This window comes from Ascaphus truei, chromosome 3 (assembly GCF_040206685.1).
Source record: "Ascaphus truei isolate aAscTru1 chromosome 3, aAscTru1.hap1, whole genome shotgun sequence".
NCBI lineage: Eukaryota > Metazoa > Chordata > Amphibia > Anura > Ascaphidae > Ascaphus > Ascaphus truei.
Window position 1 is genome coordinate 381055525 of NC_134485.1, and position 25753 is coordinate 381081277.

At 38.9% G+C, this 25753-nt stretch overlaps 1 protein-coding gene across 1 annotated transcript in view; it reads right to left on the reverse strand.

The window, feature by feature from the left end:
- Positions 1-6268: 6268 nt before the first annotated feature.
- Positions 6269-25753, reverse strand: part of DDX10 (DEAD-box helicase 10) — a 254437-nt gene continuing 234952 nt past the window's right edge. The window contains exon 18 of the mRNA XM_075592333.1: positions 6269-6972. Coding sequence (XP_075448448.1) covers positions 6786-6972 — 187 coding nt within the window. The 3' untranslated portion in view covers positions 6269-6785. The remainder of the gene's footprint in view (positions 6973-25753) is intronic.

Sequence of the window (25753 nt, forward strand, 5' to 3'; positions counted from 1 at the left end):
ATGACGGGAGACCTGTGTGGAGGGGTGAGAGCCTGGAAGCAGCGTTCGCTTTTCGTATGTGCCCTATGTATGGTTTAATTGATGTACAGTAAGCATACATCTTTATGGTTTTAGATATTAAAGTGTCATACTTTTATTGGTACACACTGTTTGGCTTTCTCGTTTCCCCACATATGGTTGGTTGCCTTGCAGCCTGAGTGACATGCAGTCACAGTGAGCCAGTCTATCCCTAAGATTACGAAGCAGAGAAAGAGGTATCATTACCCACCTATCTCACCACCACTGCCCACCGGAGTTTGGGCTACATGCGTGATTTTTTCAGAAGAAATGTGAGTCCTGATTTTATAGAAGTCTGCAGAATTTGAATTATCTTCCTAAGACATTGTAGCACTATTTTGTGTCTTCTTTCATTCCACATACCACCATTGATTGAGTTGCGCTCCCCTTCAACTTCCACACGCTATATAAAAACAGACATACAATGCAATAACAATATCGTTTAACATCTACTGTGGCTGCAAACATGAAGCTTTCCGAGAAGTGTTGATGGTCTCAGACTGTGGCACAGCCAAGTCATCAATTATTTGCATTCCTAGACTAAAATGTAAACCTCTTTAGCATTGAAGGGGTCAAGATCCCTTTTCAATTAAATCTCATTAATTCAGTGGGCAAGATAGATGACTAAAATCAGTCCCAGGAACTTGGTTTAACGGTCTACTAAATGTCAGCGAATCTGTAACTGGGGGTTAGTAGGCATGTTTCTCCGTCACACAACAGGGTACAGTCCTCAAATTCTCCAAAGATATTTGTGTATATGACAGGGAAGTGTCATCTGTCACCAGGAATCACTGCAAACCCATCAATGTATAAGGGGTTCAGACCAGCACTCCAGCCTATATAAAATAAAAAAAGTGTTTGGGTCGGTGCTACCAGTGAATAAGTATAAAACAAATACAATAATCAGTAGTCTTTGTAAACTATACAGTGAGGTGTCAAAAGGAAAAATAAAACATTTTTAAAAGTGAATACAGGGAACCAGCAAACTGTGATAAATGTGCAAGTTACTCAATAATTCAAACCTCCACACAAATGCTTAAAAAGCCACGGTTTCCCAAGTTCCGAAATGTAGATCATTTCTTCCAAAAGGTCAGGTTTTCATTTGGGTCACATAAAATTGTATTGCAGTCTGCACTATTGTCTCTCTCCTTTTCTTCTGAGATCATCCCCACCCACCTGGATTAACGAGGATGTATTCCAGGAGTGTGATATGCCCGATTATATCCTGTATAATGTGAGTAGTCTCTCTGCAAGACTTTTGCCCGTTTGTGCAGCTAACATGGTTTCACTTTATTGCACTATTGGCTGCTCTGTCCCCCCTTTTTATGGTGCAGTTCTACACTGCACTAATCCTAATAGAGGTATATTAGTATTTTATCTGGTAGTGTTAGGACTTGCGAACGGGTGTCTGCCTTGTCGTGGCTCACAAGCTTACAACGCTTTGGCCAAAGTGTTAAACGAAATGACCCTTTTTCAAGAGAATATACAGCTAAACCCCGTTATAACGCGGTCCTTGGGGTCCACAACGGGGTCGCGTTAAAATTTCACCGGCATCAGCTCTGGAGCTTCCTCATCACAGATTTAAATCTCCTCCATTTTGCCGCCTTACCAGTGCGCTCCTCTTCCTGCGTCCACGTGCTCATATCTCTCTGCTCTCTTGCCGTCGTATGCCATTGTTTTTTTCAAACATTCAATTCAATGCTTTATTGACTACCAGACACAGACACAAACACAATTAAACATTAATACATTTTGTACAAAACACATGCAGGGATTGAACTCGGGACCTTCTGCTACCAATGCCTTGCTTCTTACCTCTACACCATAGGTTTGGTGTGACAAGACAGAACCTATAAATATATTTATCCTCTACAACACAAGCTACATGTCAATGTGCAATGTCAAATCTTAAGTCTATTTCTAGCTGTCTATGACATCACACAGTTCTGTGGTCTAGTGGAAGAACTTCTTACCAACATATGCAAGGGTCCTGGGTTCAATTCCTGTATGAAATGGTATAATTAACTTTTTTAATAAATTATTATTTTAATTATGTTGTATAATTTATAAATATATAATTCTTTATTATTCTTTATTAAGTAATAATTATTCATTAATCAATAATGATGTATTAATAATAATTCATTATTAATCATTCTTTATGATTAATTATGTATTATTAATAAGTATGATGATTAATTATTATTAGCAGTTAATTAACTAATTAATAATTAATTAATAAGTTTGTATTAAGTATTATTAATAATTCTTTTTTAATAATTATTAATTAATAATACTATTATTATTAATTATATTATGATTAATAAGTATGATTATTAATTATCATTAACAATTAATAATTTTGACTAATTAATAAGTATTACTAATACCTAATAATTATTAATACCCAAGTAGTAATAATAATTATTAATACTTAATTATTAATAAAACTTATTAATACTTAATAACTATTAATAATTAGTAAGTATTAATAATTGTTGTTAATAATTAAGTATTAATAATTATTATTACTAATTGGGTGCTAATAATTATTAAGTAATTATTAATACTTAATTATTAATAACAATTATTAATACTTACTAATTATTATTAATTAGTATTAATACGTTTCATTAATAAGTAAGTATTAATAATTATTATTACTAATTGGGTGCTAATAATTATTAAGTAATTATTAATACTTAATTATTAATAACAATTATTAATACTTACTAATTATTATTAATAATTAGTAAGTATTAATACGTTTCATTAATAAGTAAGTAATAATAATTATTATTAAGTATTTAGTAATAATTATTAATTAGTTAATTAACTGTTAATAATAATTAATAATCATACTTATTAATAATACATAATTAATCATAAAGAATGATTAATAATGAATTATTATTAATACATCATTATTGATTAATGAATAATTATTATTTAATAAAGAATAATAAAGAATTATATATTTATAAATTATACAACATAATTAAAATAATAATTTATTAAAAAAGTTAATTATACCATTTCATACAGGAATTGAACCCAGGACCCTTGCATATGTTGGTAAGAAGTTCTTCCACTAGACCACAGAACTGTATGATGTCATAGACAGCTAGAAATAGACTTAAGATTTGACATTGCACATTGACATGTAGCTTGTGTTGTAGAGGATAAATATATTTATAGGTTCTGTCTTGTCACACTAAGCCTATGGTGTAGAGGTAAGAAGCAAGGCATTGGTAGCAGAAGGTCCCGAGTTCAATCCCTGCATGTGTTTTGTACAAAATGTATTAATGTTTATTTGTGTCTGTGTCTGGTAGTCAATAAAGCATTGAATTGAATGTTTGAAAAAAAAAAACCCCGATGGCACACGACGGGCAGAGAGATGAGCACGTGGACAGCAGGAAGAGGAGAGAGATGAGCTGTAAGAGGAGAGTGTAAGGCGGCAAAATGGAAAATTTGAGATGCAGGTAAGCCGGCAAAATGGAGGCTTTCAATTCGGGAGCCATGCTCAGACCGCGTTATAACCGATTCGCGGTATAGCGAGGCGCGTTATAACGGGGTTTAGCTGTATAAGTATTTTACTGTGTATTTCTGTCATGTTGGATGTAGCATTGGGCTTCTCTGTCGTCTGTTGTATACATATGCCACGCTCAATAGCACTCCATTTTGACACATACATATATATATTTTGTGGGGGCTCAGGGGTTCCCAAAAAGAGCTTGCTGGGGTTTTGTGTTTTGCAGTCCTACACTCCCCTGATCTTTTGGAAGAAAACCATCAGCACTTCAGCCTACCTGTGACTTTGGAAGAGGCAATCACAGCACACAGGTGGGCAGTGGGCTGCTCATTATGACATAGCCTGATAAAGGGTTATGTCCAGGAGACTAAGGCTGTGTCCATACTGCGCATACCGCTCCTCAATGAGGCAGGCCATAGAACGCGCGACCGTTTTTTTCGCGGGAAACAATTTTGCGTTTGTCGCTCGACAGCCGGGTGACATGCGCGGTTCAGCCAATGAGGGCGAACCGCTCACGTGATATCACAGCCACGCCTCCCCGTCATACAAATCCCACAGGCCATGGATCACTCACGCTAAAGGCGTGCGCGACGACATGCACACCGTCGTGTACGCGCCTATGTCCGAGGCCTAAGAGTCGCTTGTCTGCTGTCAGAGAAAGATGCATTAAAAGAGCTGTGTTATAGTGCTGTGTCAAAAAGCCTGAAGTGTTAGCTACTCTGCTAGGAGAAGCATTTCCATCAGAAACAGAAGCTACAGCTGTTTCTTTTCTGGGTAGGGTCTTGTGGGACTTTTAACAACCCTGACTCTAGAGGTAACCCTCATCTGAAGTGCCTCAGTATATAAATAACCTCCCTATCCCTTGAGAGTTTTAATGTACAGAGATCACCAAGTTGGTGCTGAGCGTTTTGTTCCTGCTTAACCCTTGATACACAGTTTGATGTAATAAAAACCTTTACTTTGAATCCTCTGTGAAACCGGATGTTCTTTCTGCTGTGGCCGCTGTAAGTAAATGCTATACAACAAATACTGAAAGTTATTAACAAGAGCCACCTATGAAAAACGGTTTTGTTTCTCCCAACTGCATCTGAAGCAGCTTTTGTTTCTACAGTAGTTAAAAGATGAGGGCACAGAAAGTTCTTAACTGGTTGTTATTAATGACCGAGAACAGATACATCCACTTTGTGCTCATATACCTTTGGGAGATTTTCTCCCAGTTTGAATCGCATAGATTTACTTCTACAGTAAATATACTTAATACTACCTCAACCACTGTTCTTTACATGTACACTATCTTAATTAAAATGATGTAATGGGACCTAGTGATACAAAGCTTCCAGGAGGGCGTTTCATTTCTAAAAATCCCTCGTGTTAAATTGAATTCTTCGGATTAAAATAATTATGGTTATCTGGGTGAGTTGAGTTATTGCAACATTTAAAGTTTTTAATTGCTGTGCACCATCGCACTACAGAAACATGCAGAATGTTTGTTGGGCTTGGAAAGAAAAAACAGATCTCAAAGTGATCCAAACTACAGCTCCTAGCGCTTTGAAATTAACCTATGCCCAAGCTACCACTTTTTTTTCAATATATCAATTAAAGGCCCTGTGTCACTCGGTACAGTACTGTAGACAGAAGAACTGCAGGAGTACATACGCAAGCACAAGTTACAAAAGCAACAAAGACTGGCAGCCTAATTGGAATTTCTGAAAGGTGGTTAAGATAAAAGGCTAAAATAGTTAATTACCAGAGCAACATTTATTTTCTAATGGAAAGAGCTTTTATTATTTCAAAAGTTAACGTTTTTATAGCACGATATCAGGATTACATAAATTTTGATCGGCTTTTTTTATTCGGATATTTTCATTGGGACAGAAAACACCATGCACAGAGCTTGAGAGAATTACTATACATTAGCAAATGTAGCCCTAAATATTTCAGGCCCCCCTTTTGATCATAAGGCTGAATAGAAAGTACTAGTGTTGGGTTTGACAGGAAGCACACCCCAACACACGGTTACGTCTTTATATTTAAGAGGGTGAGGCTTAAACTATTAAGTAATATCAAATGTACTACTGCAGCACTTCGTAGAAAATGCTACATTACATCGCATGGCGTGACACTGTGTCCCCTTGAAGACTGAACGGACTTTCACACAACCGTTGCAATGGTCCATGAAGTGCTGCAGAAAATATTTACATTTGGTGATCTGACATACAGCATGCGGACAGGTGGGACCCCTTACTTTGCTGACCATCTAGGCGCAGCCCTGCAAACACAAAGTGGTTTAAAACTAACAAAACCGCTGGCAACAAGAAGCGTGGTTAAAAACAACAGGAAGAGATATAGGCAAAGAGTAAGTTCAGAAAGCTAATGTGGAGGTTGAAATAAAGCTCCTGGAATGAAATAAATCTCAAAGGCATGGGGAAGATAAATGTTGTACTAGGATGGTGAAGATGACAGTAGAGGTTATTTCTGAAGCTGCTGGCACATAAGACACTGAAGCCTAGTGGGGATTTAAAAAAAAAAGAAAAAAAAAAAGAGAGAGAACAGGAGATGGTAAACGATAAGCACTTCCCACATCCCAAACTTGATGATTCAGATTTCCATCAGTCATTCTCTGTTGCACGTTCCTGGAACTTGTAAAATCAGTTTACACGGTAAAAAAAACGTCGAACATTAACGGTAGCAATCTTTATTTTGCAGTGTTGATGTGCTCTTGCATATAATGAATAGAGAATAGAAAATACATGAATGTGTGCAAGCCTATTCTTGCAGATACAAATAGGCCGTCGTTATTTTCCCCGCGTATGGATTTCCTTGCTACATTTTTTGCAAATTTAATAGATAAGATATTGTAATCAACACACAAGTTGGCATCAAAATGAGATGGCCAGTAAGTTCCCCCCCCCCCCTCTCAATGCAATGTTTTTTAATTACAGCCACATATGTCCTTTTCATTGGGTGTTATTTGGGAAAAACAACAAACCTTTAAAAAAAAAATTCAAATAGAAAATGCAATACATTGTGTGTTTAGAGGCAATTACAACGACACTTTGCATTATCCACTGGATTTTCCCCATAACACATTTAACAGTGTCCCAAAGTACCACACTGCCTTGATCCCAAATTGATTTTGCCAAAGCGGTTGACCTAACAAGGAAGATGATCTAGAAAAACCTAGGAGGATAAATAATTAGCTGTTGCTGCTTAGAAGCTGTAATACCAGCGCCTCATCTTCTGCCAGGGACAGCCCAGTGTCTAGTGGCTCCAACAACTCAACAGGGCTGCGCCTTTTCTTTTTCTTGGTTACGGGCGCCTCCGTTTGCTCTCCTGATCTGTTGCTGTAGGGTCTCTTCTTTGGCCGCTCTTCTCCATGGTCACTAAAAAAAACAAAAAATATTTCATTGTAAGCAAATGTGGCATGAAACAAAATAAATAAATAAATAAAAGTTGGCTTCTAACAGGTTGTTTCATCTCCACCTGAAGGCACACAATAAGTGTACACATTTTCAGAAGTCCAATTGGGAAAGGGATGAGAACGCAGAACCCCCAGATCTCATAAAATGATTTGGTTTCAAAACATTGAGATTGTATGTCTTTATTTATATAGTGCCATTAGTGTACATAGCGCTTCACAGCAGTAATACACGTGACAATCATATAAATAACACATAATACAAATAACAGATCATGGGAATAAGTGCTTCAGACATAAAAGTAACATTTCTGAAGAGGAGTCCCTGCTTCGAGGAGATTGATAATCTTGCATATGTGCTCTGACAGCATTATGCTAGCGAATCAATAGTGCGTTCACGGTTGCATGTTCTTGGATACGGTTTAATAACAATAAAAAAAGATAGACTTGCTGACACCTTTCAGATAAGAATGTTCAGATTAAATCAAAACAAGTTCAGTAAATCCATGTTAATATGCAGTGTTAGCAATTACTGACCCGGTGAAAATTCATTACCTTAACATACTGTACAATTAATGACTTTGCCTGGGTACATTTCGATTGGTGATGGAGCGTTAGGATGTAGGACTGTTTGGTATTTTATTGTCCCTTCTACTGTATTTGGAAATAACCAACTGTACAGTAATGGTCATAAAAAAAACCCTTCAGGCAAGGATTACTTTGATTATACCACATACACCCATTTACTAGTAAGGAATTAAAATAAAGTTTTAATTGAACTTAGATGCTGCAATATCAATATACAAATAAAGGTGCATTAATTTAATCAGAACGGCAGATAATGGTTCATTTACTATATTGATTGTCTGTAAATGTCATGGATTTTATCTACGGGAGTCATTAAAATGCACAACACTCACATCAGAAAAGCCATTACAACAAAAGCCAACCTGAATTTGCAAATGTATTTAGTGCAATTTACTTTTATTTCGCTAAACACATTTCTAAGTTGTAACAGGCTTGCCACATAGAGCAAATTCCAATCAGTTTGAAATGGTCTCTGAAGAATAACTATTCATTAGATATAAAGTGGCTACATGCAGAGTAATATATAAACAGTGATGGAGGTGCTAGGGGCCTAATTCCCAGAATACTCATCATGAACCAATCAGTGCTAATATGCTAGTAGACAATTACTTAAAGTAATCTATTCCGCTCGATCCACCTTTATTGCTGACAGGGACTGTAAAGCATTGTATAACAATATGTTGCAGTCTCTTCACTTGTACAAAGCTTAAAGCCCCAATCTCACTTAACAAAATATTGGATTTGAAAAATAAATAAAGGTGTACAGGCATGTTACCTTGTATTGTTGATGCTTATTCACAGTTCACGATGTTTAATTACTTTTCACGGTTATGCCCAAATGTTTAAGCCCAATACAGTATGTACTTTTCTTGGACCGTAAAAGGTACCTAGCTTCCCCACATAGGGCTAGTTAAATAAATAAACCCAAGAGCAACAACTTGCAGAAATTGAGGCTCAGTTACTGAGCATCGCTAAGAAAAAACAAACAAAAAAAAAAGGGTGGTCATATTTAAAAAGCTCCACAAAAATTTAATTTAAATCCATCATTCTCCAAAATGGCAACATGCAAAACAACTCAAGTTAAGTACGGCACTGTGTTCAGATAAAAAAAAAGTAAACGCTACTTAGTGTTACTGCTTACTAAAACGTATGTTCCTTTTAAATAAGGAGCTAAAAAAATGAATTGCTTGAGCCTTGTTGTAACATCCAAGGAACATCAGGCTGGCAAGCTAATGGCCGTTATGTACGGTGGATGCCATGGCATATTTGCGAGTTTTCTAGGGGAGATCTAATTCACCGCTCCGGGCAATCTTCTATAAATAACAGTTTCATTGTAAAAAGCATTCGTCCTTAATCTAGTTGATCAGTGTTTCTCAAACCTCTCCCCTTCCTTGAACTCCAGACAATTACGCATTAACATATAAATTAAGTACATACATGTGCTTGGTAATTCTTAAAATATGGTCCAGCTGGGGCTTCTTGAGGAAAGCATTGACAAACACTGCAGTAGATTCCCAATAAAAAGCTTCAATAATAAGCTGGTGCTCAGGATTTTGGCTTAGTCTCAGCAAGGAAAAGGAACAGCTGAAGAACATAAAACACAAATCTAATATTTTGATATTTCCTAATTTCTCAAGCTGTTACAACCGATAACAATTTTTACCTAAATTGCATTACCTTGGAGGTGGCTGCTCTTTTTTGCTTGCAACAACCTCTAATTCCTACACACAGGGTTTTTAATTAAGAAGTGTTCAAATCTTGTTTTGTTGAGTTGCTACAGATGACTCCTTACTCCAAGCTGTTTTATTTCCTTTTAATTGATTTTAACCAATGGAACACAGAAGCGTTACATTAATTTGATTAGGACTCCTGTTAGGAACTACTCTTCCAGATTAAGCTAGTTTTGCCATGGACAATTTAATGTGATAAAAACAAATCTGATAATTAATACAAGCAGAGATTAGATCGGAAAACCAAAAGCATCAAAACAAATAAATAAATGATGGGTAAATCTCACGAAAACACACAAATGTCTCACTATCTAATAGGTTGTGACCTTTCCTAAACAGACATTTTTTACTTCTTGCCCGAGCCTCTACTCTTATGAGTAATTGAAAATCCTTTTGTTGACCAAACCTGAAGGGCAACATTTGAAAGCCTGTATGCTAAACAATTTGTGTTGGCTCAATAAAACTACAGCTCAACCCCCTTATAACGCTGTGCTTGGGGTCCAAAGAATCACATCGCGCTATAAGCGGATCGCGTTACAAATAATGTACAATTGTATGCATTGTTCAATAAAATATTTAAGATACCAATAATCGTGTTGTAAAGTATTCATAAATACAAAAAGTGGGAGCCACGCTTGTATCGCGTTATAAGCGGATTCGCGTTGTAACAGATCGCGTTATAACGGGGTTAAGCTGTATATCATTTATTCTAGTATATCCTCCTTGTAACTGTACATCAATTTGCCTCTCAGAAACATCTCCTATCCTTCTCATTTCCCCTAGTTACGGACCAGTCTTGCTGTTCTGTCCCTTCTACAGTCTTAAGCAGGGGAGGTCAACTCCAATCCTCAAGAGTCACCAACAGGCCAGATTTTCAGGATATCTCTGCTTCAACACAGGTGGCTCAATCATTGTGACTGCCACATCTACTGAAGCAGGGAAATCCCCAATACCTGGCCTGTTTGGTGGCTCTTGAAGGGCTGGCCCCCCTTGCTCTTACTGTAAAGATCTCTCCAGACTTGAGCCTCTGCGTATCATATAGCGGCTTTTACGCTTTCTTCTTTCCTCTAGCACGGTCCCATCAACATTTATCTTTCCACAGAGCAGTCGTCACAAGCATGGGAATACTCCTTTACGTGCCTTGTCCGTCCGTACAGCCCATCTGTTGCCTCCCCGCCGCTTCCCATAACTCATTTTATGGCGTCACATTTTCTTTTGCCCTCTTTCATAGTCTGAAAATGTCTTGAATTATTTTATGTGTTATCATTATACTGTATGTAGATTTAATGCTGAGGTACTTGCAGAAATACAAATTCCAAACCTCTGACATCTGTGTTGCCTTGGTTCTGGTAAGATTGTACTGTATCTAGTACAGTTTTTGTTCAAACCCCAATCTAAAAGGATGCTGCCGTTCTGTGTTTTTATGTTTGTGTTTGCAACTTTACAGCCTGTAGCTCTGCCAGACATTGTTAAAGGCTCAAAGAGAACGGAGCCGAGAGTGCAGGAGTAAATTCAAAGTTGTAGTGATCAGTGACAGTGACCAGAACATACAGGAACATAAAAATAGTGTTACAAAGGGGGGAAAATGTAGGATTATATCAAAAGGGCCCCCAGGCTAATTTACCCACAGCTCATGTTCAATTCATGCCATACAAAACCCTCCCTGGTATAAAGAGCTTAAATGTGTACTTTACGTTGCAGATTATTCAGCATGAATAATTAAATTTGCTTGTATAAAAACCATCTGCCAAATATATTTTAGAGGATTTAGAAAAACAATCAACCCCAAAATATTGGCATTTTGATAATTAAACATACTGTGCCACAATGTTATTTTCAGAATTTAATTTACAAGGCCAAGCATCCTAATGAAGATTAATTATAGCCGCGCCTTCAATAAAGCTCAGTGCAGCTTCTTTCTAAATTACTGTCAAAATGCTAATGAAAATATAGTGTTCTAGTCTATTCCTCTGGCCGTTTTATGGATGCAAAAAGGTTTCCCCAACTTTCACGCATTTTAGTAAAGGGATAAATTGGCATGAAGATGCTTACTTTCTTATTGTTCGCAAACACTAAAAATAAAGACGTATCAAGAGAAGAGTGCGCACAATCGGGATCTATAAATAAATGACACTGACAGATTAAAATGAGATTTCTTTTCTGCGTGCACTGTATTTATATGTACATCTGTGTTCTACTGTTCATGAATAGAATGTAATGGGTCTTACTGAAGTGCTACAACTGTTTAGTAGTGAAAATATTCAGGTATCTGATCTAGACGTATGCTCCCATTATATGCTGGTATATTATTCTACAACCATAAATCCATCTACAGTGTATGTACAATCATATTTTAGATGACATTTGATGTTATATGGTGATGGTATTAAAATGACTGAAATTCTATTTTCAACCTGATCCACCTTATCCTTATTCAAATGCTTTCTCATTTTTCACATTAAGTTTGCTGACAACAAATATGATAACGTCTGCTAAATACGCAGGCGGAAAAAAATAAATCAATCCACGTTACATGTGTAATCTCATTAATTGGATAGTAGAGATATAGCACCAGGACTTTTGTGAAGACGAGGTTGTAATTGATTGTTAATAATGTACCTTTGGGCGATACATACACAAAAAAGGAAAATAAAAATCATTAAAATGTGATTCATCCAAAGCTTGTAGCACCCACAGGCACACCGTTCAAACACTGTTCAACAATGATTTGCCTTTACAAGACTCTTCTCGGTGTATAGCACCATGTCAAAAATTGGCCATACCTGGAGCAAGACTAATCTTGAACAAATATTCTATTATTACACTTATGAAAGAACTATTTGATCAGCATGAATCAATTAGTTACAAGCTCATTCATGCTGCCAAATGTATTTGACTTACATTTTTCCCTTAAATAATCGCTACTTATTCAGAATAAAACATTACATGTTTTAGAGTAGGACGACACCTCTATTGGTTAACTGATATTGATATGTGTGTAGACGCTCTGGAAGCAGGAAGGGAAGGTGTGATTCTCAAAGCATAGATAAATCAAAGCAAAATATCACTATTATCTAAATCTGCACTATGCCAGCTTCACCACTGACCTTCACGGAGTGCAGCAAATATCTTAACATTAAGAAAGCAGCCTCCTTAAAGAAGCAATCCACCCTAATAAAGCCCTCTTTTCCTTAATATTGCCCATTGAAACGGTTAATTGTTAAGGGAGCCATATCCCTACTTTGGTGCTCCGGATCTAAACAATGCTATTTTCAGGGCCGAGGACCTAAGGTACTTACCAGCGAAGTTACAGGATTTAAATCATCCTCCACAGGAAACAAAATGGCTGTCAAATCTCAGGCCAATAAGGAAGTCGCCACATCATTAGTTGCGGCTTCCAATTGGTTGGCCATTTAAATCCCTTAAAAAAAACTAGAAAGTAATATCCAGTAAGTAACTTAACTGTTAAGTATCTCAGGAATCAGGGGTCCCGAGAGCTGCTTATAATTTTTTTTTTTTTTTAAACCTTGTTTGCATGCACTGTCACTTGTGATACAAATAGAGTTGAACTGCAGCCTTTTCATTTTACAAGCTGAATGAAATTATAAGCATCACGGATTCCACCCTTCGTATAAGTACTTCAGTAATAGGTGCTGTCTTTTCTGTTTGGACTAGCATGGTATATTTTACAGACAAGCTTTTGAGATCTTCCTGAGAAAAAGAGTATTGCTCTTGATAGCTTTAAAATGGTTTTACAAATTAAAATGGTATAACCTACTATTGAAGTACAAACTGCATCTGAAGAAGTGAACAGCTTTTTGAGAAATCACCACACACGCCAGTCAACGCTTACTCATTTTGTTTGCTTGTTTCACTGATCTTTTAGTCACAAACTTCAATGGAGTGTTTTTTATTTTTTATTTTTGAACTACTAAGCAGATTTCGTTCTCCCAAATAGAGGCAATGAAGGCCCTCCCATTCCAGCACACAGTGCAGACGTGACTGAACCCGAGGGTTGAGGGGAAGTTCTAACTCTGAATGAGGAGTACAAGGGGGTAAAGCGTTAGCCGAAAATGGGACAGTGCTGAACAAGAGCAAGGGTTGACTAATCTGACAACAACTATGTGTGCGTAAGAGTAGAATTACTTGACTGTACATTTTGCATGTACTGTACGACTTTCCTATAACATAGCAAGTTTATGGGGTGAAAGAAGAAGACTGATTTCTATATACAGTGGCGAGAAAAAGTTTTTGAACCCCTTAGGATTTTCACATATTTCAAACCTAAAATGTTATTAGATCTTAATCTAAGTCCTAAAAATAGATAAAGATAACCTGATAAAACAAATGACACAAAAACATGATACTTTTTCAACATTTATTTTTCCACAAATGATTCCACATCCAATATCCATGTGTGGAAAAGAATGTGACCCTTTAGATTCAGTACCTGGTGGCACCCCCTTGAGTAGTAATGAGTACAACTAAGCGTTTCCTGTAACTGGTGGTCAGTCTCTCATTGGTTTTGAGGAATTTTGGCCTATTTCTTCTTACAAAAGTGCTTAAACTTTGACATTTGAGGGTTTCCTTGCATGGATAGCTCGCTTCAGGTCATGCCACAATGTCCTTTCGATGGGGTTTAGGTCCTGACCTTGACAAGGTCATTCTAAAAAGGTGGAATTTCCTCTTCTCCAGCCATTCTTTTATAGATTTGTTTGTATGTTTAGGATCATTGTCTTGCTGCATGACCCACTTTCGCTTCAGCTCACGGACGAACGGCTTGACATCTCCTCTAGGATCTTCTGATACAATGCTGAATGCATGGTTGCGTCAATGATCGCAAGCCATCCAGGTCCTGAGGCAGCAAACTATCACACTCCCACCACCATGCTTGATGGTTGGATTATGTTCTTCTGTTCTAACACAGTAGATGCCAAGGAGTAAGGGAATGAACCCAAAACACTGATGCTGCTAAAGTCACGTACATGAAGGGGTTAATTGGGGAAGAATCCACAATCCACTAAAAAATATATAGCAATTCACCATTGGAACATGGTAAGGTCATGGAAGGATAATATGATAGAACTCACCCTGGGTGGGGGGCCCGTTGTGCAGAATGCGACAAGGTGCAAGAGATGAAGTGTCCAGGAACACCCCACTCATGAACCTCCTGAAGCCGCCAGCTGCTGCCCTTACCCTGCCCGGTGTCTTGAATATCCTTATGTAGTCGCTGTAAGCTGTTCCACGAGGTGAAGTCACGAATGCCCAGCTGGAGCGTTTTCTGTGGCGTTCTTCTCCCAACAGAGCGGGTAGCGATGGCGTCTTCACTCTGAAAAAAACGCTGACACGTTCTCCATGTGGAGGACAGCTGCTTGCTAGCCAGCACACGCCGTTTCCTGCCGAGAGGAGGAGCGATGATGCGTCTCTGCGGTCACTACGCTCCGGCGCGCCCACACGTGTAAGGGGGATGACGCCAGCACTTCAGACCTGGGAATACAATGGTGAATGCCTGCGTGCCCAGCCAAGGTAGTTGCAGTAGAAAAATGGGGTGAAGGCGGTCACAGCAATTGAAGTCCAGCCCAGGGATGGATAAAGTTAAAATCAGCTTTAATGATACATGCTGTACATCACAGAAGGGGTTCTAACACAGTGTTTGGTGTTCGCCAAACATAACGTTTCTCATTGAGCCCAAAAAGTTTTAACTTTGTCTGTCCAGGGAACATTGTTACATAAATCGTGTGTCTCATATATGTGCTCTTTGGCAGACTGATGGGCAGCAATGTTCTTTTTAGAGAGCAGTGGTTTCCTCCTCGGTTATCCTTCCATGAACACCATTCTTGTGCAGTCTTTTTCGGATAGTTAAGTCATGAACACTCACAGAGTGGCCTGCAGATCCTTGGATGTTACTCTGGAGTTTTTTTTATGACTTCCTGGATGATTTGCCGGTTTGTTCTTGGTGAGATTTTGGTGAGATTTTGGTAGGACGACTGCTCCTATTGTAGAGTGACGGTGGTATTGAACTTTCTCCATTTGTCTAACAGCGGATTGGTAGAGCCCAAAATCATTAGAAATGGTTGTGTAACCCTGTTTAGACAGATTAGCATCAATAACTGCTTTTCTGAGGACCTCAGAGATTTATTTAGATTATGGCATGATGTGTTTCCACACACCTGTATGGTGAAGACCAAACTCAAAGTTTCTGATGTTTATATAGGATGGTGCTTCCCAAACTCTCACTTGAAGATCTACCTAATTATTTAAACACCTGAATTATCCCCTATAATTAGTTGATAAAACCAGGGTTTCACTTACAGATAATATACAGTACAAAACATTGCTTTAACATTTTGTTTTCGTGTGGTTTTTAACTTTTTCTGAATTAAAAAATTAAACCGGTCTACTTGTATATATTGTGTTTAAGGATAATGCATCTTTTCATTTCTTCTACCTGTCCTTTTACTGTCGTTTTAGAGTGTGTCGAGTTTAAGGCTTCTGGCCAAGAACAATACATTTGATTTAGGGAAGAAAAAGAGTGCTCCCTGACTTAACAGTTTGTCACTAATATGCTTTACAGAAGATCTTCTAAATGACCTTTAGTTTTATAGTACATACTTGGAAAGTTACACTGAAAAGAGCACTTATAAAAGCCTTGTTTGGTGTGGAATTTTACAGACAACCACAGCTGGAAGCACAAAATATTTTTGAGATAATATGAGCGTACCTGAAAGTATTATTTTAAGCACTGGCTGTAGAAAATATATTGTATTTGCAACAGTGCTAACCCCTTCTGTGCTTGAAGGGCCAACAACTCTCTGCTTTAAAATGTCATGCTCACTTCCCCCCCTTTTTAACGTGTAATTGCTTTGTTACAGTGTTTCACAGAGTAATTATAAGCCAGCTATAGGAAAATTAAAATGTTTCCATAATCGGCAGACATATAATAATTTACAGCAGTATTTCTCTGAAACAAAGTGCTGGAAGATTGCACAAAGTATGAGTGTAATCAGGAAAAAGTAATTGGAAAAAGTAATAAAGAAAAAGTAAATTAAATTTTTGTTTTTAGTACCTAGTAATTTAGGATGGTTCTATAATACCTTGTGACCCAGGAAACCTGTGGCTTTCTAGCACAAAGGCCATGAAGTGTCCTAGATGTGCCCCAATTTCAGAAACTGAAGTCCTTCATGGAACAGAACTGTTGGCCACACAAATGGTAGTGTCCTTCTATGCATAGAAGGAAAAAATGCACGGAGCGCACCGAGGTTGAAGTAATATGTATTACAATATAAAACAAGTACAAATAGTAACTTACATATAAAATGTCTGCTATCCAGCGAGTTCTTTGTAAGAAGTGATGTCCCTGCTGCCCCATTGTTAATAACAAAGTAGACCGCAGTGCTCAAGACACTCTATCCCGCCAGGATCGTGTAGTGTCTCCGTTACTTCCGGGTATGCGCAGTGCGCAAGCCATATGCTGATGTCCAATGCATCTCCCCGGCTCACAGTGCGTCTCTCAACAGATTCACAACGTGTGTAAGGGGCTATTTGGCAATGAATGCTCACAGTTCCACCACATGTTTCACAGACTAATCTGCTTCATCAGGCGCTAGTTCAAGGCACCCACACATACTGTAAGAGGTTCTGTGGAGTCTGAATACATATATATATTTTAAGGGTTCCACATTTCTTAAGCTAGAAACCTCTGAGGTAAATAATGAAAATGAAAGAGGCCTTTATTCAATACACAGTACTTGAAAGGAGCAATCTACCCTAATTTCAATATTGAATTTTTTTTTTTTTTTTTTTTTTTAAACAGGATTCCTCGTTTCGCGAGACACTTACTTGTCAAGTTACCGGTATTACTTCCTGGTTTTTAAAGGGGATTTAAAAAGCCATGCACTAGGGAGCCACAACCCAGCTTCATGTGGCCTGAGATTTTGCAGCCGTTTTTGTTCCCTGACTGAGATTTAAACTCGGTAACGTAACTGGTATGTATCTTGGGAACATTGGGAACCCCAAAGCTGAAAAAAGTGTTGCTTGACTCAGAGGGGCCTGGTTCCCACCCTGTCAAAAAAAAAATGGGGGCTAAAAAAAAATATATATTTTAAATTAAAAGCTGTATTTTCTTTTCAGGGAACTCGGACCACCACTTGTTTGACATTGAGAGGCTTCATAGTCTACAGGGGTAGAAGACTAATACAAAATGAATCAGAGTGGAACCAGCAAAAACTCCAATAGCAGAACACTCATCCCATGCCACACAGCCTCATTCAAGGAAGGTAATTGTAGAACAGAATGGAAAAAACCCACCCAGACATCCTTGATTCTGAGGCATTTTATAATTGTAGCTGTTAAGAATAGACAGGCCAGAAAACATGTTTCACCATACGTGTATATATGTATGTAAACCATCTTTAAAAAGTCTCCTATAACATTGCACAGGCCAGAAAATCAATCCTGCTGATATAGAAACGATGCTTTGTAAATATACTCAGCAACAATGCAGAGGCTCATTCTTTTTACACCACGTTGCTATATTTGCCGAAATTTTTACTACAGAACACATAAGGGAAACAGAATTCATTTGATTTCTAGGTGATAAGAATAATTATATGACTTGCCCAAATCAATTAAGTCAATTACACAGTGTCAGCCTTTGGGATGTGAGGAAATGATTTATTACGCCAGCACACATATTGGACATTATCCTTTTATGCCAAATACGTATCATTATTATTATTTTTTTTAAAAGGGGGAAATCGCTGTGCTATTTTACATAAATAATGCAGGTACCATTTTCATGGACACAGATTTAATATTATTATTTTTTAAACAATTTTGATACGAATGAAATAAAAAGTGACTCATTACTTACGTACGTAGTGGTAAGTAGTGGTGGTAAAAAAATAAAGGAAGCCTGCTGGTGTATTTCTACATCATGGTTAATTGCTGGAGGAAGTATACAGTTGGGCCCCGCTTTTCCACGTTCCGCTAATACGGCGGTTTTCAATGATATCCATCTTCATTATGTTCGGCGCTTGTTCTGCTTTTTTGGTGTTTTTCGGTGTGACGCATTCAGCAGCCGAGTCCGGAATGGGTGTCGGGCGCCTTTTTATTGTCGGTGATTCAGTCTGTTTACAGGCGTAAAGCGGTTTACAGGTTTAATGGCTATGTACCACTTTTTGGCGATTTTTGCTTTTCACAGAGGGTCTGGACCCTACGGTAACCCGCCGTATGAGTGGCGCCCTACTGTATATTGAAGGGTTGCATCGTGGTACAAAGTAGTACTCCGGGAATGGAGTTTCTTCTTAGGCACTCAACTAACCTTCACTTTTACTACTTGCACTGTTATTCTTTGGTTAGATCAGGGGCATGCAAAAGTTTTTTTGCTTCGCCCCCCCCCTCCTCTCCTCTGTTATGCGCCCCCTCCTTACCGCAGCATAATTTTGACACGTGTGAGGTAACATGTCCCAGCGGGACAGTCAGCCCAAGCTGACGGGTGCGCATATCAGCGTTTCCCCTGGTCAGCACATGTGAGGCGAGTCCTGTGAGGAGTTTTACACATTGTCATCAGGATTCATTCTGTGTGTGGACTGAAGTTTGGAGTCAGCTACTGGTCATTTACCACATACTATTGCCATCCCTGGAGGACATCCAAGGATAAACACGTTTAATGAACAGACTGTATTAACCCTCTAGGGACATTCCTCATTTCTATTGGCTACAGCATCCACCTAACCTTTTTTAATTTTAATATTACTCATATCTATTGAGTTTTCTACTATTGATCATGGTCTGTATAAGTCTGATTTTTATTCAAATGTGTATTACTTAGGCTAAAGGGATTGTGCGCTCTTTTTTTCTGCTATTCACATGTACTGTATGTGTATATATGTGTGTGTGTGTGTGTGTGTCTATACACACACACACACACACACACACACACACACACACACACACACACACACACACACACACACACACACACACACACACACACACACACACACACACACACACACTATGGAACACATGTGCCTTATGCAGAGCAACCTGTATAATTTATTTTGGTGTAGTAGATGTCAAGCAAAAAGAAAATGCATTTTTCTCGAATGCCAACAACAGCCACTAGATATTTTTTGTCTCTGTGACAGGTACAGGTTGTCTTGCAAATCAAGGGTCTGACTTCTGGGACAGCTGCTGTAGTTCTAACATGGCTTTATTAGGGCTTAAAATTGTCAATCAGAATATCTCAGCCAACAAAGAAAAAATATAAAGGAGACGACGAGGAGGCTGTGGGTGAGTTTATTTGTCAGACAGCTAAATTACTCACTTCACAAACTTGGTCATACTCCTTTTGTCAAAAGCACAATAATCTACACACCTGCAAAGCTCAAAACGATTCCCCCCCCCCCCCAATACTGATGATGCGTGCTGGAGAAATTGCGGTCATGTGCGTTCGTTAATTCACATAAGGTGGGAATGCCCCTTGATTGAGCAATACTGGTCTAAGATTCGTGACTCACTGCAAGATATTTCAGGGGGACAGAGTTCCTTAGAACTGTAATCTTTTCGTTAAATGATTTGCCTAATTCCCGTCTTTGCAAGACCAGGGTTCTTATTACTCATGCGTTGTGCTGCCAAACTAAATTTGGCTTACTACTGGATATCACTTAGGAGGCGGTCCTAAATTATATTCAAGCCCACCGCCGGCTTTTCAAACTAGTATCTTCACGAACAATGTTGTTCGTCTAAAGTATTAATGTTCATAACTGTCTCCATTACTTCCTTTATGTGTTGATTCTTTGCACATGACAAGACCACACGATGCTGATCTAAAACATGTTGTACGTTTATTTTGTTTATAGGCTTGCCATTTACATTACAAGGTCATGATGAGGTGGTCTCTCACTCACTGTGTGTCCATAACAATGTGGAGAAACAGCAGACTTGTTACATATGCTGTGGTCCTGCCCTCAGATTGCCCCACTGTGGGAGAAAATCAGAGATTGGCTGCAGAGGATTTGGGGCCTCACCATTCCATTAGCCCCCTGGTCGTTTCTAGTCAATAGAAAACTACCAGGCATTTCCAGGACTGAAAGAAAATGAATCGCATATTTTGCAACAGCAACAAGGTGCGAGATCGCAGCATTAGGGAAACAGTTGGAGATTCCAAACATTCCCACAATTCGGAAACCGAATTCGGTTTGTCTGCCAGATGGAAAAGTGGACAAGTTTGGTCAACGACTCTGGCACTAAATTTCTAAAGTGTGAGTACCGTGGTTAGCCCAAACGGATATCCCTGGGGTGAGTATAGCCACAATCATGCTTTAATAAGACGAAATGCGTTCTCCCTTGACAATAAAGAGGAAGATTTATGACTCATGACACTAAATCAATATAAGATGATATTAGTCAAATAGACAGAGGATAGAGAAGAATCCACGCAGGGGACAGGATCCTGGAGATAGTTGAAGAGGATCTGACTTGTATGAGAAGATATTATACACGGTCTCCCTCCCCCTCCTCCCCAACCCCCCCAGGATAGGTACTTTTTTTTTGTTTTTGTTTTGTTCATTATTAAGTGAATGTGTTAAAAGATCATACTTCAGTGGTGTGATATGGAATCTTTGTATGTTGTGGCAAAAATTCAATAAAAATGTTAAGAAAAAAAAAGAAGACGCAAAACTAGCTTAACTAGTGTTTTTGTTTTGCGAAAATAAAAAGGATGACAAAAAAAATCTAAAGGGGAGATGGTGGAAATTGCGGGTGAATAAGTGAAAAGGTTGTACTAGCTTCCGTCAGTGTATCTCAGCAGCTACAATGTATTCTGATATTACTAAGGTAACATTATGTATTGTTACAGTTTGCAGCTCAAACGGCTGGGAATATGGGAAACAAATGACCAAAAGCAGGGTAGTGTTGCAAAGATCCTGCACTGCTCGGGAGGTGGGCACAAACCTGCCATAGAAAGCAAAGGATGCACGGTTTATTAAACCTCATTAAAAATGGCATTAAGAGTTGAATAATAAAAAAATAAAAATAAGTAGTATCTAATACTATAGAGCTGATTTATTATTTAAAAAATAAATAGAACACATGCAGGATATTGCATGGATTGCTCCTTTAAATTATTATTACATAAACTACCAGCAGAAAATGATCAAACATACATTGGGGCCTACCCATGATACTGCGTGAATGAACTTTTGAAGTGGTAAATGACTCAAAAGGAAATCTTGCCATATTATTCATTAATGACTTTTCACATGTCTAAACCAAGCAAAATGTTTTTTTTTTTTGTAGTAATGCTGTTTTTGCTGGTCAAAATCGTGAGAGATGCAAACTTTGCATGTAAATGAGCAAAATATTGTAAAAATAAAGTATTCGCATGCCATTCAATAAATGGTGAAATTGGAATTGACAGCTAAAAACCTTGCAATTATTTCCTGCCTCTCTGAGTCTGGGGAGATTGATAGTTTCAGCAAACAAGGTAGAAGCAGCGCACAGCGATGGGAGTCAGGGCCACAAACGTTGAATATTAAAAAATATATATTAATTTTTGGGATCCTGAGGATTGCCCCCTCTTTTTTCGTAAGAGGTGCTAATCAACCTCATGTATCCTTTATAGTTATGGTCCTTCTCAACCTTCCTGGAAAACGTAGGGAATTTATGAGTGATGTACAGTACGATGTCCTTTTCGTCACATGGAACAGTGTAGAGGTTCACCCCTCATAGCATAGGTTGTCTCTCTCATTTATGTATTTTGTTGTATGCTAAGGAGAGAGAGTTAGGGGGTATACATCAATATTTGTATGTATTCATTCTTATGTATTATTCATTATATATTATTCATAATTATAGGTTTTGGTGCTGTTACCCAAGAGAATTGCTTACAGGAATGCTTTTATTGCTGGATACATAAACTGTCTTTTTAAAATAGATTCTCCATCTTCACCTGGAAAAACATTCCAGGAGAGAGATATTGACAACAAATGGGTTTTTTTACTTCACAACCTCTCCAAACATCTCTTGTTGATTATCAGGGACTTCAACAAACAATACTGTGGTTCTTGAATTAAGATCTAGATTCCCACGCAAGAGCAGCTGTTTCTTTCCCCTCAGTATGTTGACCTGTCCAAAATGTATTGATAAATCTGGTATTTCTAGGTTTTTCCCACCATCTTCAAAGCAACACACACACAATTTAGTTTTGAACATACTTCCTCAACCAATCAAAACCTCCTATATGTTGAGCTATAGGTTTAGAAAACACATATAAACTAGAAAAGATTGTCAGTTAGTTAGGAGAGAAGGAGTGAAGAGAAGTACAGGAGGAGAGGAGAAGTGAGCTCAGAAGGTAATTGTGAAAATAATTCTTGTGCACTTGTAAATCTGTATATACAGCTTAACCCCATAATAGCGCGGTCCTCGGGGGCCACCCGATCCGACCGTGCTAGATCCGGGGTCGCGCTAGTTAAAAAAATAAATAAATAAATGGCCGCCGCGCGCTTGATCGGGAGGAGGAAGCCGGAAGCCCTACACGTCCACCAGGCCCGCCAACAGCGGCCCTCCGAGTCCAGCCGCAGCCTGCTCCTTACCTCCCACCGGCATACATCCCCTTCCCCCCCGAGGCCCCCACACCTACCAACCCGTCGCCCGGCATCCAGAGACCCTCCGCTCCCGCCCTCAGTCTGTGTGTCTCTGACACACCACTCCTAGGTAGCCCTCCGAGTCCCAGCCTGCTCCTCACTCACCTCCACCTTCCTACCGACACCCCCCTCCTCCTCCCGATGCCAGCTCCGCTCCGAGCTCAGCAGCCAACACCAAAGGTAGGGAGAGGGAGTGGGAGGGGGTGTGTGAGTGCTGTGTGGTGTGAGTGCAGTGTGGTGTGAGTGCAGTGTGGTGTGAGTGCAGTGTGGTGTGAGTGCAGTGTGGTGTGAGTGCAGTGTGAGTGCAGTGTGGTGTGAGTGCAGTGTGGTGTGAGTGCAGTGTGGTGTGAGTGCAGTGTGGTGTGAGTGCAGTGTGGTGTGAGTGCAGTGTGGTGTGAGTGCAGTGTGCTGTGAGTGCAGTGTGCTGTGAGTGCAGTGTGCTGTGAGTGCAGTGTGCTGTGAGGGCCGTGTGCTGTGAGGGCCGTGTGCAGTGTGCTGTGAGTGCCGTGTGCAGTGTGCTGTGAGTGCCGTGTGCAGTGTGCTGTGAGTGCCGTGTGCAGTGTGCTGTGAGTGCCGTGTGCAGTGTGCTGTGAGTGCCGTGTGCAGTGAGTGCAGTGTGCTGTGAGTGCCGTGTGCTGTGAGTGCCGTGTGCTGTGAGTGCCGTGTGCTGTGAGTGCCGTGTGCTGTGAGTGCAGTGTGCAGTGTGCGCAGTGGGCTGTGCAGTGAATGCTGGTAGTGTGTGCAGTGTAGTGGGGTGTGCAGTGTGTGCTGATAGTGTGTGCAGTGTGCAATTTTTTTTAAAAAAAAAATAAATAAAAAAAAAATTAAAAATTGTTTTTTGTTTTTTTTCTAAATTCGGGGTCCATGCTCAAACCGCGTTATAAGTGGATCTGCGTTATTGCTGATCACGCTATAACGGGGTTGAGCTGTATATCTGTGTTTTATATCAATGTATTGTTAGGTAGGATGTACTGTATTGTATTGTTTTGTTAGGCCTGTAATAAATACAAACCTTATATGGAAGTATATGTAGTATAACTGTGTTAAGTCTTATATTTTGTTGTTGTGCTCTAATAAATATTAATGATTATATTTATTTATTTTATAAAATATTTTACCAGGAAGTAATACATTGAGAGTTACCTCTCGTTTTCAATTATGTCCTGGGAACAGAGTTAAGACAAATAATACATGGTTACAAATAGTTACATAAATGAACAGCAGGGTATACATTATATACAAGACATTGCATGCACAGTTAAAGAAAATATATATTATGGGCGTATGAAACAGTTACAGACCAGATTAAAATGTGAGACAGCCTTAGTTTTGAAAGAACTTAAACTGGTGGTGGATGTGAGAGTCTCTGGTAGGTTGTTCCAGTTTTGGGGTACACGGAAGGAGAACGAGGAACGGCCGGATACTTTGTTGAGCCTTGGGACCATGAACAGTCTTTTGGAGTCAGAACTCAGGTGATAGGTGCTGCATGTGGTAGCGGTGAGGAGCTTGTTCAGGTAGCTGGGTAGCTTGCCAATAAAGAATTTGAAGGCAAGACAGAAAAGGTGAACTTTGCGCCTAGACTCGAGTGATGACCAATCTAGCTCTTTGAGCATTTCGCAGTGATGTGTGTTATAGTTGCATTGGAGAACAAAACGACAAATTGAATTGTAGACGGTGTCAAGTTTGCTAAGGTGGGTTTCAAGTGCTGAGCCATATACTATGTCTCCATAGTCAATAATTGGCATTAGCATCTGCTGTGCGATACGCTTTCTGACCAGCAGATTTAGGGGGGATTTATTCCTGTAGGGTACCCCTAGTTTGGCATAGGTCTTGATTGTCAGGGTATCAATGTGCATCCCGAGTGGGAGTCAAACCATATGCCCAGGTATTTAAAACTAGTGACAGGGGTTAGGGTGGTGTTAGTGTTGGTTCTAATCTGGAGCTCAGTCACTGGAAGCTTTCAAAATTTAGTCTTTGTCCCAAACACCATTGTACAGTCTTGTCAGTGTTTAAAAATAGTTTGTTGTGGGAAATCCAGTTTTCGAGTCTCAAAAAGTCAGACTGAAGTATGAGTTGAAGGTCAGAGAGGCTATGGCTGTGTGCATATAGGATTGTGTCATCTGCATAACTGAAGCCTCTATCATGCCATTACACTCACAAACCAAAGGGCATGCATGGGTGAATGTGTTTCCTATTGGAACCCATATCTATACATTCATCTCCCTAAATAATAGTTTGCCATATAATTATATTATTATAAGCCAGCAATACTTTTATAGATGAATACACTATAAATTCATCTATATTTCTATTTCTGGATAAGGCTAAACATTATAGGTAACAGTGCAGTATAACGTTCATCAATCTTTATTAATGGGTTATGTTTTAATTTCATTATTTATTATCATTCCTGTTTCATTGCATTATTTGTTTCAACTTATTTTTTTGGGGGGGCTATTGGGTTAGGTATATTTATATATAGTTGTTTATTTACACATATTAATGTATATCGTCTCAATATTATTATATAAAATGTATATTGGATTTGTATTTCACTTTGAATAATCTTGTGAAGATATCCTGGGCTGTAATAGGAGGCATCTGGCTTCACACACTGTTTTGATTGGAAAAAAAATAAAATAATGTTTTTTATTTTCATAACTGTGAATTTGGAGCTGACAACGCATGTGCGTGTCCGGATTTTGGCTTCTCACGAAGTGTCTGACGTCGGGCTTGCTTGCGTGTGACGTCATGGCGGATCCGCATGAAACCAGGAACA